General features: G+C 36.5%; 1 protein-coding gene across 9 annotated transcripts in view; it reads left to right on the top strand.

Annotated features, from left to right (window-relative positions):
• The window catches only part of RBKS (ribokinase), a 66,824-nt gene that overhangs the window by 24,725 nt on the left and 22,468 nt on the right, over window positions 1–19,631 (top strand). For 7 of the 9 annotated variants that reach the window (XR_014943875.1, XR_014943876.1, XM_085541200.1 and 4 more), the window contains 3 exons: window positions 2,211–2,273; window positions 8,761–8,925; window positions 13,943–14,034. Coding sequence is in view for 6 of the 9 variants with exons in the window: in XM_085541200.1 (XP_085397326.1) it covers window positions 2,211–2,273; window positions 8,761–8,925; window positions 13,943–14,034 (320 nt within the window). In the remaining 3 variants the exon portion in view is untranslated. The remainder of the gene's footprint in view (window positions 1–2,210; window positions 2,274–8,760; window positions 8,926–13,942; window positions 14,035–19,631) is intronic. The other 2 variants (XR_014943878.1, XM_085541205.1) reach the window with 1 other exon arrangement.

The following is a 19,631-nucleotide window of genomic DNA, read 5'->3' on the forward strand; positions in this document are numbered from 1 at the left end:
CTTTCACGTTGGGAAAGAAGGAAAAAAATAGAAAAGCATTTGTCAACTCAGTTCATTTCATTTCTACTTTTAAAATGGTGTGCGGTCATTTAAGAGACTGCAGCCAGTGTTTAGTAATACGTATATGTACAAAAATCAACAGTGAAAGACTTTCAGGAAAAGGTAAAGTTAAGCATTCACAATATTCTACTATCTTTGCACCTTTATTAACTCTAATTCTCTCTCTATGTAAATGTATTATTGTGTGCTGCTTAAGTCCATGATCATAATTTTGTTTATAAACCTCTTGTCTCTTTCAGTGTGGACAGAGCGGACAGATAAAATCACTAAGTGGCAATTCAATATTCTGTTTATTCTGTCTAATATGCAGCATCAAGTTTCAATTACTGCATGATTCAAATCTCACTTTAGAGAGAGAATTATTAGTATTTTGTGGGTTCCTTCATTATGCTTATCACTATAGCATCTTAATACTTCACAAATATATACAGAAGTTTATTCTTTGCCTATCTTCCAACTTGCACAAGTAATCAGGCAATGATACCATAAAACCAATGTCTGTTAGTTATAAATCAATCTAAAGCAGGCCTACTTCATGAATAAAGTCTTTGATCATGTAAAAAAAGCTATTATAATGCATAGCAGTTAATCAAAATGTATATTCCATAGCCAGCCTTACATTTCTTCTTTTCTGATTTAAATGATTGAGTCTTGGATCCCAGCTTGCATTCCAGGTTTTGGAGGCAAGGATGATTCAGCGTACACAGACATTTTCACACAGGACTATCATATGTCAGTCCCATGACTTGCTTTTCATCCCAGTTTAATCCACATCTATCCCATCCCTGTAATTATATACATAAGGATACTGGCTACTGGATCCTTGCTGTAAATCCACTTCTGTCCACTTCATACCCTAGATCCTTTTCGTATGACTTCTTTTTAATGTTCTTCTGATTCTCAGTATACCACCTTACCTTTTTTCTTTTCAGTCCCACTCTGTTTCCTAACTTTCCCACTCTTCCTGTCTGCACAACCCACCTGCTACCAGTACTGCTCAGACTGTTTAGATCTTTACTGTTGTTTTGCTCTCTCTCCTTCCAATGCCAGCTCCTCTGCATTTGAACTGAACAGTGAACTGCTTCCTCATACAGTGTATTTTCTGCAGAAAGAGCACAAAAGACACAAGGTCTTTGCTTTTAATTCTAATGTGCAAACCTAGCTCGTGGTGAAAAGAAACCACATTTGCAAGGAAAGTTCTGCACTGACCCATGTAACTGAGCTAGATAAGGGAACCTCCAGGGCAAGTAATTCCAGTACTTTAGCAGATCTGCATAATCATGATGTTACGGGTTGTTTTTCTTCCAGCCTTGTTCAAATTTGAACAGGTATTTAAATTTTCCAGAAAGAGCACAGCTTGAGAAAGGAGCCAGCCCTTGCCCAGCCTCAAGTCCATGTTCTAAAATGTTAAAACAACCGAGCTTCTTAAACAGAAGGTCACCAGAATTTACCTCAAAAACAACGTTGTATTTTCCTTGCATGCACTTTTTAGGGAAAGAAAACTGAACTTTTTTGACGGTTTTTTTTTACTACTGTGTTACCTAATGCAATCCATTATCATGGAAACTTTTGGACCACTGGTTAATATTTGACAAATTATCTGACATCTGAAAACCTGCTCTTACAGTAGTAAATATTGAACAATCTTAATAACAGACAGTGCTGCCAGCTTAACTTCTAGATATCTGAATAATAATGCCAAGAGGAAACATAGCCTCATGCTGCCTTCATACTACATGTTAATGTTTCTACTGAAAATGCAAATCAACGGAGAATTAAATGCTGTGTTATTTTAATATCTTAGGTTTCTCCAGCCTTGACTCTATTGTTCTATTGGATAAAATAAATACTTCCATGTAGGAGTGGAGAGTGCCTGAGAACGCTGTATAAATAACATGCTTTCTTTAAAGCAGGGATGTAGCCAAATTAAAGAATGTTGGACTCACATTTCTGTTTTGTGGGTGTAAATTAACACTTTTTGTTTTCGTTTGCTTCTCTGGCATTGTTGCACATGAAAGAGTAATTAGCATTTTTAAATTGCTGGAGGTTATGAGTTCATTTTAGATTTAATTCAATTAAACTGAATCACATGCTATTGGTTGAAAGTAATGTATTGAACTAATGCATGCTGTAACTTTTCTCTTTCTTAGCATTTGTAGGTCAGACTGCAGATGCTGTTACTGGAACTGCTTCAATAATTGTCAACAGTGAAGGTACATTATTTCTATTCAGAGTTGTCTTCTTCATTATGTCTCTACTGACACAAAAAACACCATCTTTGACGTGTCACTTTTAACTGTCGAATTAGTTTTTTACATCTTTCATCTTTTTCGTGGTCTTATTCATACATTATTGTGAATTTGTAGAATGAGGTGCCTAAAAGCATCAGAGTCAGCCTCTTACACTAGCAACATGATGACCATAATTCAACCAGCCAGCTGATCTATCCAGTTTCACACTGTGCACAGGCAAAGGTGTATCAGAAGGAGGTTAAAGCTTTCCTTTTCCACCATGATTTGCTTGGCACTTTTTGCTGTGAGTGAAGAGTTTGCCTCCTGAGCACACTGAATGAATCATTATGCTCTGAATCAGAAAATATAATTGTCCTTAGTATTAGTACAAATATTTATGCTATTATTTTAGTATTACTGCAATTCTTGATCCCAGGCTGCATCTGCAGCATTGAATACACGATTAAATGGCAAATCTGTTTTTTTTTCCATATTATTCTTCCTTGGCATGTGCCTTTGCTCTCATGTTGCAGGGGAAAAAGGAGTGAAGAGTTAGCTTGTTTTCATATACCTCTTCAAGACCGCTAAACTATCCTCTGAAAACCTTCTTTTTCTCTTCAAGCAAACTTGTGTCTGAGAGCTTTTAGGATAACCACTTGCATCTAGATAAAACTTGAGAGTACAGGTCAATTAATGTTTATGCAAACATAACAGATTAAGTGTGACTGAATTAATTCAGTTTTGGTGCAGCTAATAGCCTTCATTTGAACAGGTACCGCAGCTTAGCTGACACATCAACTTAACAAGTTCCTATGTAACTTGATGGTACATTGGGCTACAGCTCAAGACGGCAAAGGAAACATGGCTGTTCTCTCCAGGAGCAAACCTGGGAAGGAACGGTGACTAAAGGCAAGTCTACACAGGAACATTCAGGAAAATTAAGCAAATTAGTTGGAGATGTGAGTTTAATTTTGCCTAAGTAAGATTAATCAAATACATGACAGCTCTAATTCAAGAATAAGGTACCTGTAATACACCAAATAAACTGGATACCTGCCTTCTCTTGGTTTAGATTAGCAGGTAAATTACTATTGCAGATCTTAAGAATTCTTTCTTTTGCTGCATACAGTCATTACTGTGATCACTGTAAATGGGTGAGACAGTGAGAATCCAGTAGAGCATGTTCCCAAGCCTCACTGCTTTGTGCATAATTGGCTTTAGGTCTGTTGTCCAGAATAAGAAGCATAAGAAGAAACCTAAGTATTTCATAGTTCATATGTATGGCCAGCTAAGTTAAGCATAGCTGAGATCTGAACAAGTAGAAATGAATTTCTGAAGGATAAGAAACAAAAGCACCTTGTGGATTTAAAACTAGTATAAGCATTAGGAAAGGGAAACTGATCAGTGCCATGCGGTTAACAGTGGATTACCTTATGTGTTAGTGTGAATAGTCTTTGATAGTCTTGTGATTCTTACAGTGAAGAGAATAAAACATAATATGATGTAGTTTGTTTCTTTCAGAAACTACAACAAAAAAAACCAACTAAATTAAGTTTCCACTGGCCTCAGATTTAATGTAAAATCTAGTAGAAGTGCAAACCTGGTCAGAACTGTGCTGTAATGCAAACAGATGCACAGAATTGATAATGGTTCTGGTTGTTACTTCTATCTAAAACCATCTGGCGCCTGAATTGAGTAAATTGTAATAAAATAGCAGTACTTATGTGCTTTGCTGTTGCAAGAGACACTTATTTTCTTGTAGAAACCTGGCTGATTTTGACCTAAACAGGTTTTACCGCACTTTTCAAAGGGCTTGTCTATACATGCATGTTTTACCACAGTAGTTGTGCTGGCATAGCTGAAACATCAAGGCATTCAGTGCAGATACTCATGTAAAGCAGTTTCTGCTGGCTCAAATTATACATATAAGGGAAGCATTTGGTGGTTTGCAGGGGTGACAGGGGGTGTCAGTTTGTGTTAAGATAATGAGGAACGAGCAGGAAACAGATATCGCTTTAAATCATGATGTTTTAATTGCTGTATTTTCATGTAGCTCACCTGCATCTTACCAGTTCTTTATAAGTACTGATACTTGTAGAAAATACCAACTCCAATCAACAGTGTAATATCACAGCTGGAAGTGGGAGAGATCCTCAAATAGAGAGAGCGTACTATGATGGAGGAAAAGAGTCAGAGGAAGTTCTGAAGTAAAGATTCCCTCGTATTTCCTGTGTCTGTACAGCACCATATTGAATTTCTTGCAAGATTTTTGCTGAATTACACAGGTATAGCTCAACCATTATTTAAATTGGCAAAATAATTTAAAAAAAAAAAAAGAAAAGGAAAATTATCAAGTGCATTTGTTACTCTCAAAATTGCATTATGTTTCAAGACAGTACAGTGTCATTTCAGTGAAGGAAAGCTTAAATGCTGCTTTAATTCAAAATGGCAGGGAGATGTTTAACAAGTTTATGGGTTGGATAATGTGCAACCCAGAGATGCTGTAAAAAGTCAACTCTGAGCTGGTCTCAAAAATCTGTACAGCACTTTTTTTTCTAGAACCCGCTGTTCCTTTCAAGTTCTTTCTTTTATATGACTTCCTCTTCAGATAGTTCTAGACCAAACACATTCTTCAGCTCGGGACTCTGTATATATCTAATCTATACTTCCTGTTTCATGGCAAAAAATTGGTACCTCAAGCCACCTTTCTTAACATGTTTTCTTTGAGGTGCATTGTACCACTGAACCCCAGCTTCTTCTTTCAGCTTGCTTTCTTTCCACTACTGTCACTTAAACACATCTTCTGCTAATGGTGCTTTACTAAGTGGGTAAGAGCTCCATAAAATGATGAGATGTGCTGTATTATTATGTACACATATAGGGAAGAAAAGAAATCCTTTATGGATATTTTTTTTTACTTAATTATGTCTAAAGTTTATTGTAGCTTTGTCCACATCTGGTACTGACTTGACACTGCCATTAAGCTGCCCTGACTGGGCCAGTAGCTTGAACCGATCTGACAACTTTCATATTCATGGCAAAAATTCAGTGAGGGGACAACAGAGATTAGCAGGTTGTGATTAAAGTGCTCTTCATTATTGCAAGCTAAATCTACAGAGAATACTATGAGATAACCCTCACTTGAGATAGGCTTTATGCTGACTTGATGAGATTGTTAATCATTTATGAATATGCAATTTTTGTAAGTAAATGTACCTTCAATACTGAAGCACTGGTAGTACAGAAATTTCAAACACTCAAAATATATGTTTCAGTAAGGTTAAATAAACACAGCAAACTTAGAATATGTATGCCAACTTGATTGAATTATTTTCCAAAGAGAAAATTTTGTTTTGAACCTTCAGGACTGTAAAGAAATGTCACCGGAATTTTTATAGAATTTCTGTGTGTTGATATTCGTCATGAACTTGAACGTTCTATTTACAAAACTGTTCAATGCTTCTACCAAGTCACTGCACAGAAATTATTGCACTGTGACACACCCAAAACATGCCCTCGTATCCATGAACTGTGTGATTTAGCAGCAAATATTTTCCTTGTAAAATCATTTTCTGGTCACAGATATGTTCTTTTTTCCCAATTAATTAAAATGCAGAAGCTCTGCTCCTGTTGTTTTAACTGTATTCTTTGAGGTCTTGGTGAGTTCTAAGCACTACTGATGACTTTTAGGCTCTTCATCCTGTATTAACAGTAAAGTGAGGATTATTGCATTGTAGTGTTTACTGCTTTCCACTGAGAGTTCTCATCTGGTGGCAAATATAAAAGGATACTTGGAAGAAAAGTATAGTTCAAGTTACCTAACCTTCTTAGAAGGAACAGCAGCAGGTTTAGAAGGCCAACCAAGAACAGTATTTGCATATACATATGTGTGCTGTTTAAAGTATTGATTGGACTCAATCCCCATCTGGTGTAAGCTTCTGTAAGTTTATCAGCTTTATTTAGCTATTCTAGTTTTCAAGAGCTGTGAATGTGGCCTTTAATATTTTAGCTGACATCTGCAAAACTTGCAGTTCTATAGATGCTCCCTACAAAACTACAAACTTATAGTTTAAGCACAGATATTTTAGAATTATCTGTAACACAGCAAATATATTTTTGTCATTCTTGGTGTGGGCAACATTTTCACCTCACTTGAGTTGTTTCTAAGTTATGTGAATGTTTTAAGGCTTCATCTAAAGTTGAAAGAGACACGCAGACATTTTGATAGTTCACGTTCACCTCAAAAAGCTATCTAAGATATGGGAGATTAAAAAACATCTGAAAATACTTATCTTCTTGTTGAAGGAACCTCTAAAACTAATCCTTATAAGCGTGTTTTCTTAGAATTCTCTAGAATGTAGAATGTTTTGGAAAACTTGAAATTTGTTAATGTTGGACAAGATAAACCCATCCCCTATTTACCATCTGTCTTTAACTCTGTTGTCCCTGGTGCTGATTTCCCATCTGATTTCCCTGGCAAGAAATAGTTGCTTTCAACAAGATGGGTGTTGGTAATACAGAATTCTGGTATTAGTTATTAGTCCATGGGTCAAGATTCTGCTTTCATGCACGCTGGTATAAATTTCTGGTGACTGCTGTCATTCACAGTCAGTGTGGTATACATAGCTAAAAACAGAATGTGGCTTTTTCATTACAGCTTGCGTTTAAGCCAGTCAAGTCTGTTACACCGCAGTAGGTACTTTATTTCTCTGGCAGGTATGGTTTGCTTGCTTTAAAGCAGACTTTAAGTCTCTGGCCTTTTGTTGTTACAAAGAAAAGCTTCTGAATGTAATCCAATGCAGCATGGTCTACCTTGGATTTGCACATATAAGTTTAAGCAAACAGCCTTCCTTATCGCCTTGGGCCATTAGCTCTAAAGACTAATAATAATATACATGTCAGTACAGCTAAATAGTTTAGCAAGATAATGCAGCAAGACATGTAGATAGAGTCTCAGATTCTACGTAGCACAGAGTCCAGGCATATATTTTGTTCTGTTGTATTTTATTCTTTTTACAGCTTTACACCATAAGCGTTCAGCATATATGTTTGCCAAAATAGATGCTTATTGCCTTTGAAAGTCTCCTTAGCAGGATGCAGATATCTTTGATAGCATTTACTTGTTGCAGATTTCTTTCTTTCTGTTTTTTAATCCGAGATGCCCATCATTGTCTGTTGAAAAGCAGGGCGTTGGCTTTAAATGCTGAGGTTTTGCTTTTCAAATGCAGCTGTTCTGTACCAAACCATTGACAGCAGAATTGCTTTGGAAAGCTTGGGCCCCTCCCTCTGAGATCATTATATTATTCTTTCCATTGTCCTGCTTTCTTTTCAAAGCACATTTAGGGAGACAAGCTTTGCACGTTTCTTATTCAAAGAACTTTGAAGTCTTATTCAAGAAAAATAATGTACTTAAAAACATAAATATTTATTTACAGAGTAATTCAGTTCATCACAGAATTGGTATCCTTTAATGATTGGCAGTCCTTAAAGGAACCTTCAGCGGGGGCGGGCTGAGCCTGTAAATCAAGGAACAACTGACTTATTGAATTTAATACCTGAGTGATTAATAATAAATTTTAATTTGAAGGCACCCATGCCTGAAGGTCTCTAGGTGTTGTAACAGAGATTAAAAAAGAAACAAAGAAACTGCAATAAAAGAAAGCAACTTGCACGTCTGGAGAAAAACAAAAACCTATTTGGAACCTACGTAAATGAACCTCCTCACCTAACTGTAAAACAAACTACAAGACTGAAAAGAATCTTGAGTGCTTTGAGATACTGCTGTGCTTGTACGTGTAAAGCTTTTCTTAGAGTATTCAACCAACCAAATTCAAATTCAGAAAAGTCTGTCATCCTCTTTTTTTACTCACTTCTTTTGAGGGTTTCTTCAGTCACAAACATTATCTCTCTGGTTTTTTGTAACATGCTGATGCTGGTTTTCATATTGGTTAGGGGCTCTAACTTGAAGTTTCACAAATAGACAGAGAAAGACTGCATTTCTGAAATTGAGGACATGCATAATTTTTATTGCTATGTAAATATTCTGTTTCCAGCTCATGGGAAGATTGATCACAATACTTTTGTCTTCAAATGCTATTGGAATACATTAGGAAAATACACCTGTCAGCCTTAGGGTGTATATTCTGTATCTTCACTGTGACTAGTTTAGTGCTTCTCTAGGGTTCATAGGAAGCACCAAAGAGTGGGGAAAGTTCATTCATGACTTTCCTGAAGAAATATACTCTGAATTTCTTGCACAGTATTGTATTTGTTAATCATTTGATTGTTTTGATTATCTTCTGAAGTAACTGGATATTTGAAAATGCCACAAGTATTAAATTGTTTCTGTTTTGTTTTTTTTTTTCCAAAGAAAACTGAAATCATTACCTGAAAGGCATTGTAGAAAAGCAAATAACCATTTTACATAGTTTATTGCAAAAAGTTAATGCAAAAAATATCTTCTCTTTAGGTCAGAATGTTATTGTAATAGTTCCAGGAGCCAATCTGCTTTTAAGTTCAGAAGACCTGAAGAGAGCTTCAGATATCATCTGTAAAGCCAAAGTGGCTGTCTGCCAGCTAGAAATAACCCCTGCTGTTTCTCTTGAAGCGCTGAAAATGGCACATGCTAGTGGAGGTAATTTAACATAAAACTTTCTGTGTCCCTCGCTCATGTTGCATGAAAACTGTTCATTACTGTGCTTTCAAAATAAAGATCATGTGGTCTCTTCTGTCATACTAGTGTTATTTAGAAATTAAACAATAACCAACAAATTCATGCTATGCTAATGAAAACTGAGTTCAGTTTTAAAATTTTGCTACATTTAATTTAAATTGGCAAATCATTCCCTGCCCTTCTAATCTCCCCATATATGGTTGGTTCTGCTTTTTCTCTGATTTTCATGCTGTGACTAAAGACACTGTAATGTCATTAGGTCAGGAACTATGGGCCCAACTCTGGTCTTATGCCAGTGCAGAACAAGCATAAAGAATGCAAGTCGGTTGAGTTCTGCACACAACAAAGTGAATGAAATAACCTCAAAAACAGACTTATGCCCTTGTTCTCGTAGCATAGCTGTATGACTGTGGTCTTCTGCATGGAAGTTAATATCCCTAATTTTAAAATTAAAAAAAAAAAAAAGAGTTTTTTCTCTTTTAACAAAAATTCTTAGAGTGTGACTTGGCATGCTGCCATTGGATAGACAGTCATGGTCTATGGTCTGTGAAATTATTAGTAATTGTTACTGTTCTGTACTTCTAAATGTAGGCCCTTGTTCTTTCGGTGTAGAATATACCTGGTTGAAAGCTGGTGTTTTGCTTGAACAAGATGGGGCTTCACTACCAACATGATGCTTTTCTTCTTTAAATGCTTGTAATTCTTTCAGTTACTCAAGTGCAATTACCACGGTATTTGAACAACACTAAGTAAATAGTTATGCAACCGAGGCATCTATATGATATTAAACATATGTTGTTCTCATTTATCCAGACTATGGATAGACTATAAGGGGTCAACTCGTATGGTCAGAGAAGAAACTGGGATCAGAACTAATTGGATCCCTGCAGCTGGGCCCAGACTTGCTCCAGTAGATCATAGCACCTTGGGCTTCCTTACTTCTCAGTCCCCCTGCAGCACTGAGTACTGTTGTGCAGCTGTTGTGATCACTGTTGTTCATGCACTAGTGAAGGCATCATAGAATCACAGAATTGTAGAATCACCAAGGTTGGAAAAGACCTCCAAGATCATCCAGTCCAACCATCCAGTCCAACCATCCACTTATCACCAATATTTCCCATTAAGCTGTGTCCCTTAGTACAACTTCTAAACGTTTCCTGAATATCATCAGGAGAAGTGACTCTGCCACCACCCTGGGCAGTCCACTCCAGCACTTGAGAACTCTTTTGAAGAAGAAGTTCTTCAGATGTAGGAGAACTTCATGCATCCTTTTCACATATTTTATGCTGATTTAAGTGGCTATGTTACATGCATGTCTGAGAGAGATTTTCTTTGCTAGCATGATGGTAATAGTCCTAAATTGTATGAATAATACAATGTGCACACAGAAGAATTATTTAGGCTTCCCTTTGAAATGTCTAAAATGGATTCATGCAAATCCAAAAAAACCCCTAAAACTTCACTTAACTGCGTAACTAGCACCTGGGATGCTTACAGTCTGTGTAAGGAGGGGGAAATAAAACCCGCTATGTTTTGCTTTAATTTTTTATGAAAATTGATCATAGCATTGTTAATCTAGTGGCTAATGGAGTATAATTGATTCATGAACCAATAGCAGTGACTTATTTTGTCTACTTCTAAGTCTGCTCATAGTTCTACTAAAGTTGCTTTACTTTTTTGTCACTTCCTTATGGCAAGATACCAGCCCGTGTCAGAGAATCCAAACCTGCTACACTCAACAGTCATTTAGCAACTGTAGAGAACACAACATATTGAGATCATGGTAACTGTGGGCCAGCACTAATTCTGTGCTGTCAGTCTGCTGTCACTGTGCAGGTCTTGTGTCAGCAGACTTTGGGTTGCTTCTGCTAAAAAGCAACTGGCTACACATGTTGATGTGTTGTGGTGCAGTCAAATTTAAATAAACAGCTGAGTTTGTAGCACTGTAAAAATTCATACTTAGCCAATGCAATTTTCTTTTTTCTTTTTTAGCCTACAGTACGCTCATGTATAATGCAGTAAAGTGTGTTAGGATGTGCAGTAGACTATTTTTGTTGAACAGATGCATATCCAGATGCCTCAAACCACAGCTTCAAGGGGTTTTTTTTGTTGTTGTTGTTGGTTTTTTTTCCTGTTTTTCTCCATTTATTTCTGAACGAAATAATCACGAAGATGGAGAAAGAATATGGATACTCAGGCAAAACCCCTTTGCTTCTGTTCAGTGAACATGCTACAGATCTGTTGGAGAGGGAGACATCTCACTTTCTGACATCCTCTAATCGTAGCGCTGATTGTTGAAGACCTTATGACAATCTCAGGGTGAAGGAAAGGAAGGAAGGAAGAAAGGAAGGGGTTATGAATAATATTAAGGGGGTATAAACTGCAGTGGAAATCTGATTGGAAATTTTTAGGATTTTAATGGCCACGTGCTGCTTCCAAGAGGAGAACCACTTCATTTATGGGCGAATATTATTGTACACCAAATTCTGTAAAGTGGTTTTCAGGCTCCTGTAATGCCAAGCTCTGTAAATGACAGATAACTCTATATAAAGACAGATAACTCCAGCCTGTTAACATTGTAGGTAAGAATGGCATTAACCAGGTCACCTTCAAGTAGATCAAGTGCTTCAACTTTTTAATGGTGGGTTGCTATTTTTCATACCAGCTTTTTGTCCATGGTTAAATTATTTGTACAATTCAGCCAAGACACAGTGGCTTCAGAAACTAGGCTGTGGAAAACTGCCATCCAGTCTATGTGCTTTTAAAAGGTGTAGACTGGCTACCTCAAAACTGTGAAGAATTGATAGCAAGGGAGATTTCATTTAAAGACAAGACTTTACAACAATAAAACAGTTCAAATAAGTGCAGTTTTTACTGTGTTGCCTGCCTTTGGAAGATAGCTACCTTTCACATAGACTTGAGAAAATGCTTAGAGCTTCACAGCTAGTTTCCCCTATGAGTTTGTCCATGCAGGGAGTTTTCTGCTTTGGTAGCATGACTTTCAGTATCATTCACTACTCTGATCTTAAGCAGCTTCTTTTATACTGATGTAGATCTCTTGTAGGCCATGGAAATAGAGGTTCTCCTTTCAGTTGTCTTTCTTCTTCCTCTGACATCTCAAAAAATTAAGAAAATTCCTTTTATGCTTCCCATGTTTGAAATCTGTGCTTCTTCCCCACCATTCCTACCCAGTGTTGTCTCTTCAGTATTCAAACTATAAAGAATGGATAGTATGTTAGGAGAATGGATCTTGGCAAATGGAGAGGCAAAAATTAGGCAGAAAATAATCTGGTGTTCCTAAAGGGAACCAAGTAGGTTACCATGTTCACAAGTCCTGTACTTTGCAGCCTGAAAGACGATCTTAAGGTTCCTCCATCTCCCCCCTGCTCAGCAGATATTAAACAAGGGAGTGAACTGCGTAATACCAACATATTCCAACCTGTTTGTGATGAGTCTGCATTACTTAAAGCCCAAGCTGGAAAACACTTCTAGTGCTGTTCATGACCATTGTATATGTCATTATGATACTATAGAGCTAAGTTTGTTTTTCAGTATATACTGTTTGTTGGGGTTTTTTGTTTGTTTGTTTTGCTTGTGAATGTATACCTTCAATATTTAGGGGTGTTTTGTTTTTTTTTTAAATTAAAAAAACAAACTTAATTAGGGTGGCAATTCAGAAAATAGGAAGTGCAAGAGTTAAGTTTTCCTATGAAACCTTAATTTGTCTCCTTTCTGCATATATATTACGTTGCAGCCTTTAATTAAGTGTTCACATGCTGTTTTTCAGTGGTATGTGATCATATAATTAAAGAGTTTATTATAATACATACTGTATTGTAATAATGTAAAGGAGCCAAATGAAGATTTTACTGGAAATCCTAATTCTGGTGTTTTCTGACTTCTGAGTGAATGCCTTTGTGCCTTTAGTAAGATTGTTTTTAACAAGACAAGCAGACATGATAAAGTTGCGTAGTCACAGGCAAAAAACTTTCAGAAGTATTAATCAAAATGAGTATCCTCTAAACTTCTTGGAGCTGAGATTTCAGAAAGCTTTGAGTCTTTAGGGAACTAAGTGGGGTTCAGAAGTGTTCTGGGTGTCCATGTACTATAGATAAGTAAGCATTTAGGGCTGAAAAGGTAGACATTTAAATTGGAAGGCTTGATCACTTGCAATATTTCTTAAGTAGGACAAATCACTTTATATAAAAGCGATGGCCTTGTAGTTAAGAGACAGCAGTATTAAAGATAACACTGGCAAAATGACAAACTGACTCTGAAGACTTCCTGTATTAACAGTGAATAAATCACATATACTCTGTCCTCATGACAAACCTTTTCTACTGTTACACAGAGCCTTGGGCTGCAGTTTTGGGTTAGGTTAACTAACAAATTCTATCCTACCTTAGCGAAGGTTTTAGCTCTGCCAGATAACATATTAAAAATATACAGTGCCTTGTCTACACTAGAGTTTTACAGTGTGGCAGTTTGAACAAGTTAGGTAACACATTCAAAACCACATTTAAATCCCTGTCTGGACACGTCCTTCATTAGTCTATATCCCTGTTTCTTCACATACAGAATGCAGATAACAACATAGAAAAAAATCTAGAAGTAAATAGGTTCTCGTAAAACCTGTTAAAACCCTGTAAGAAGAGCCATCAGTTAAACAATTTGTATTTGCTTAAGACTTTTCCTGTTGTTGTTTTTTTTTTTTTAATTAATAATTTGTTGCTTATTTTTTCTGTTACTCGTCTGTCATGTTCCTATTATGTGACTGAACATTAATTAGATTAATTCTAGCAGTTCTGTAAAATGAAGGCATAGAAAATGAGAGCTATTTGCATTTAATACTAAACACTGGGGGCTGCTAATGCAATCTTGGAAGGTATTAACCACAATATTCCAGGTGTTGTGTTATGAATCTAAAATACTAGAGATTTAGACTTATTTAGACTTTTTTCCATTTTTTCTTTTCCAGTAAAAACCTTATTTAACCCAGCTCCAGCCCTTGCAGACCTAGATCCAGAATTTTATACCCATTCTGACATCTTCTGCTGCAATGAAACTGAGGTAATGATAGTATGTGATGCTATGGGAGACTTCACCAGTAAAACTTCAGGGGGATTCTGTTCTCAGAAATGCAGCTTGGGTAGCAGAAAATCTAAGCTGTGTTCCTCCTACATAGGATTTCTGGAGGTAGCAGCTTTAGTCCCTGACCTAATGAATAAAGAGGAATATTCTAGATTTCCCTTCAATTGCATTCAAAATTAAATTAATTGTTTCCAGCAGGAAAGTTGTATCCAGCCTCCCTTACAAGTAGATGAGTAAAACAAATCCATAAAAGGACACTTCTAAGATGCTAGTACTGAGTGGTAAATATTAAAATAGATCCTTGTCCTTGTTCTGTGGTCCCTTGATATGATTAGCAGGAATGCGCTAGCCATAGCATTCTGACAGTTTTAAACTCGCTTGCCAGGAGGTGATGCATGCATGCTGCACTTGATGGTAAATAGCAGCTTCATATGCCTCTTCCTGTCAGATCTGTTTGCAGCGAGTCTGTTTCTCTGGCCCTTCAACTGTATGTTTTCTCTTCTTTCCATCTTTCCCGCTCTTTTCTAATTGAAGCGTGTTATTTCTTGCAGAACAAATTATTTTTGTCACAAGAGACAAATTAAGCACATCTCACAAAGCCTTAGTTTTAATTTCTTCTTTATTAACATTAAGCATGCTGTATTCCTTCTCCTCACTCTTTCTTTATATAAACAGGAATGTGTGAGAAGCAACAGAGCAGATAGAAACCATGCCCTGATCATAGTTATCTGCAGCAAACAGGATTTCTGCAACGAGCATGATACCTGTGGGTGCAGAGATGGGGGGAGGGCTAAAAGCATGGCCCTGTTTTCTATATGATTGTTTGATTATTTTTTTTGGTCTGATGACCGTGTGTGCCAAAATAAGGCTCCGTTACCCTCTTTGGAAATTTCTGCTATAATCTTTTACAAACTATATCAGAAGTGCTCAGTTCACGAGTCTTCAAGCATTTGAGGTTCTAAGTTGAATTTTATTTTGAAGTGTTCCAATACACGTCTCCACTTTAAGCCAAACAGCACTTTCTTTGAAGGAAAGAGGTGCTGTGGCCCCTCTAGATTCTGGTAGGCAAAGCTTCGAATATAGCTGGAAGTATCATCTGTGGCTATCAGAGCCATCAGAGTTCAGTTATATGTGACGGTGAGGATGATAAGACAAAGTATTTGATTTTATTCAGGACACCCACGTGGTGTTTTCTTCATGCTTTCAGGAAACCCTTTCATGCCTGGACCACACCCCTGGATTGGTTAAATGGGCCACAGCATGCATTTTGGGCTGAGAACATCCATGTTCTCCCATCAATTTAATACATGTCATTTGCTGTTTGCTTTTTTTTTTTCATCATGTCACTAGTTAACTTTTCTTTTCCCCTTGAGAAAACTTATTCCCCATATGTTAGACACAAAACTTTGGTTTTCATTACTTGCCTGTTCCTGACTTTTCTCTCATTGCTCTTTGCAGCACACATGTTAAAGTTTTCCCTTTGTTATTGCTAGAGGACAGTCTTAAAAGAAACATTCTTGTAGAAATTTAGCTTGCTGGAGCCAGGGCATATTATTATTACCACCACATGGAGAAAAGAAAATTACTCTATTGGGAGAACAAGAAATACAGGTGCATAATTATAATAGATCCCCGCTCACTCATCCACCTTTGTACCCACCTGCGGAGCTGGGGGTACAGTTTGCATTCTTTTCTGCTATTTTTGTTTAAAAAGTAATTACCATTTGGAGATAGCTGGGATCACTTCATGCAGTCAGGTAAATGAATATGTTCTGTACTGTTCAGAAGGCTTCTCTCTTCTGAATTTATGGTTACGATAGACTTATGGAAGCCATATCATATCCTGCCAGCCATATCATGGGAGCACTGATTGAGTTGTGGGACCCCTACAGCATATTCTGAGAACACAGAACTGCACATAAATACTTGCTTTTAGCAATAACCAAAAATTATTCATGTTTTGCAACAAAATGAATTATTTTACCATCTTTTTAAAAATCAGTTATATTTTACTTCATCCTCTCTGTGTCTGGTTTGTTGTTGAATTGATGTTCAGTGATGAACTATTGCCATTTTTCCTTTCTTTTTGCTGAGAAAAGAGGAAAAATGAAGCACTTGTTTTTCTTATGTCACAAGATTGAAAGTTCTTTTTTCCTTTTAGTAATTGTTATATATTCATGTGCCATCTGTTTTCTGTTTTCTTTCATTACTTTCTTTGATTTCAGATCACTGTAATGTATGCACTTGAGAAGTTTAATATAGAAATAAATGTTTACATATCCAAATAGAGGTTACCAGTCACATCTCTACATGCCATTTAAAAACAATAAGTTAAATCTGCTAATCTTAAAAATAATGATGGTTTTGTCCATTCATCCAACTGCGTCTGCATTTCCTTCAACTTCTTAAATCAGGAATTACCTACCACTTTGATGGTCCAGAATACATACTGGGAAAAGGTCTTACAGCTTGCTTGCTTTCTTTCCCTCAGTATCAGGCAGCCCTCATAGCCAGAAAATGGCCATTCTTATTTCATAGATTTGGTTGTTTTAATCCTCTGTGGCCAAATTTACTGGATATGCTGCCTACATCTGCTTTCCCGAGATGTTAGGTTCCAGCTCTATTGCCGCTCCTCTTTGATATCTCTGAGCCTCAAATAATGTCCTTCTAACCAAAACCCCATTTATGTTCCAATCTTACCTCTTTTGGGGTCTTTTGTTATTCAGCATTTTTAAGTACTACTTGAAAACGAGTAGTTTAGTAGTTTAGTAGTTTCTGTTTTATCATTAGTAAGCCCTTTAAGAGCTCTTAATACATTGTCTCAGGTTTAAAGATCAACTCGTCAGAGCTATGCAGGTCAGCTGTTTCTAAAACATTCTTTTTAACAAGACAACATATATGCTCAGACAAGATTAAACTTTCACTGATTTTAATTGTTACTTGGTTTGCCTTTCTTATTAATTTAAATTTACAGGTATTTATCATGTAATTTTATCTAAATGTCTTTATCTTTATTCTTCATCAAAATAGCTTTATGTTATTAAGTCCTGTACTTTGTGGATATCACGTGAATATGTTTGTAACAGAAGTGCGTTAGCTGTGGAGCAGAAAGCTGGCCATTGAGCCTAAGACATTTCACAGATGGTGTGGAGCATTTGTTTTGCTAGAGATGAGTAAAGGGGGATAGTCCTTGTGATTAGCTGAATTATTACTGAGTCAGAAATCTCTGTTGTTTACTTCCACGCTGGTCAGCAGCTTTGATCTGTGATGCCTTTGTCACAGAATAAAAACTGAAAAATGTCAGCTATGGTTTTATACAGTCATAGGATTCTGAGTCCCAAATGTGTAAGTATCAAATGCATCACACTTTGTACTCTATTCTTCATTAACTGCTTTAGGATTTAATGAAATCACATGCAGTATCTGATATAACAGCACAGCTTGTTCTTATGGATTTATGTGCTAGAGAGAAGCAAACAAAATTATACTATCAGTGAATTATCTACCATTAGTTTGTCTAGAAGGCTCTTCACAAGCTGTTCTTTTCACTCTTGCTTGTTGTAATAATATTTTTTTAATGTCTGACATTGCTTTCTTTTTATGTGGTTCGTGAAGAAAAAACCTAGAACAAATCTTGCAAGGTTATCAGTTCTCTCTTTGCTTAGCCTGTAGTTCAGTTTTATCTTTTCCCAGAAAGATCAAGCTTGTTGAGACTAGTTTGTTAATTCCCAGATGCAGCACAGCCTAATCCCTGAGGTTTGTGCAGGAATGTGCTAGTTCTCCATTCCCTTAATTCTTCTAATGAAAAATAAATGTATCCAGTGTCATCTAAGTGAAAACCAGTGGTTGTTCTTCTCAGTCTCCTATAAATGTTGAAAAACAAACAACCCTATACAAGAAGAGATCTTTGGAATACTTACCTATTTTTTTTTCCTCTCCTTTTTTTTTCTTTCTTTCCCTTACTGTAGTATGGCCCTAGGCACAACCACAATGTCAATACAGTTCATGTGTTGTTTTTCTTATTTAGTGTGTGCGTGCAATTACAGAGCCCTGCAGGTTAGGAACCAGAATATATTGCATGTCAGCAATTTGAATTTGGTCCTAAATGTTTTGAAGAACAGCTGCTTCTCTGTTCAAAGAATACTGAAGAGCCCTTCAGGAGAAGGAAAACTCCTAAATGGTTGCAGCAAATGATTTAGCGTGTCAGGCTATTTTTAATGCAACACTGGGAACTGCTTTCTTCCTAATGTAAAATGGATATCAGACTCCTGATCTAAGTAAGAAGGGCCTAGCAAATGTTTAATTAAATGCTGACAGAATACTTGGGTGTTTTGATGGTAGAAAAAATGTACATCTAAGTATAAATTCATTGCTAATTTTCTTAAGAAAAGCTGCAAGATATATGAAAATATTACAAAATAATAGGTACTATCCTTTTGCTTCCTTTGTGCTACTGCCTTTTAGTTGAGCTTGAAACATTTTTGGAAGCAATATTAATAATGGAAGTTCTTGTTAGTATGTCCAAAATCAATAGACAGCAATGGCTTCTACAAGATTCAGAGAACATCAAGCTTATACAGCTGAGTCTTAGAGCAGGACATCTGAGATCCTGCTTATTAATATATTACTGGTTAATGATAGAGATAGTCTCAGGAATTTGCCTTTTCTGTTGTAAATAAAGGAAAGATACTATTTCTTCATTGCATAGAAGTTGCTGGAAATTTACAGTATATTTTAATTTAAATTCCAACTTTGTTCTAAACTCTACTTTATCTGTTGCTGGAAACTATGAAATTTCCCATATTTAGTCTAAAATGAAAGATGTTACTTTTGGGAGAGGAGAGAATAGCTTCAAGCCAATTCATTTCAAGCAGTTTTTAATTATTCTAGCATAAGTATTTCTTCATATATGTATGTAAAAGTTTTATAATTTGAAACAACTGGAATTAGCTTGGCTTATGGCCTGATCTTGCAATTACATATGCACCAAAACTGTCTCTCACTATTTCTTTGGGACTCATCATGTGTTAGAATTAACATGATCGTGTTCTTATTCTGTCATTCTCAAAAGAATCTTAGAAATCAAAGATATAACCAACTCTGTAGCCAACTGGCTTACTATATCTAAGTACTTAACATTAAAAGTATTTTCAATTGTCATATGTAGTTTTAGATAAGTAATCTTAAGCCTGGCAGTTTGCTTATTATTATTTATGATTTGTGTTCCAGTATTACCTGGCAACATTGACAAAGTTGCAGTGTGCTAGGTGCCATGTGGATGCTGAAGCAAAAGATGGACTGCTCACTGGAGAGTTAACACTTTTTTGTCATCTCATCAGTTTCTATTTGTTGAGTAGGAACAGACCTCCAGAGATCTCAGTCCTGGTGAAGAAGTGCTAGCTTTGCTCAGATTGCTCAGGGTTTCTCCTTTCAAGTTTTGAATCTCCAAGATTGAGGAGCCTATGCCCTGTTTTGGGTACCTGCTCTAGTGCTGCATCGCTCTGGTAATGAAAAGTTTTTTCCTAATGCTGGAATTTTCCATGTTCCAGCTTGTGCCAGTTGAGTCTAGCCCTATT

The sequence above is a fragment of the Coturnix japonica genome, chromosome 3 (assembly GCF_054131305.1).
Source record: "Coturnix japonica strain WE chromosome 3, WE-NBRP24, whole genome shotgun sequence".
In the NCBI taxonomy this organism is placed as follows: domain Eukaryota; kingdom Metazoa; phylum Chordata; class Aves; order Galliformes; family Phasianidae; genus Coturnix; species Coturnix japonica.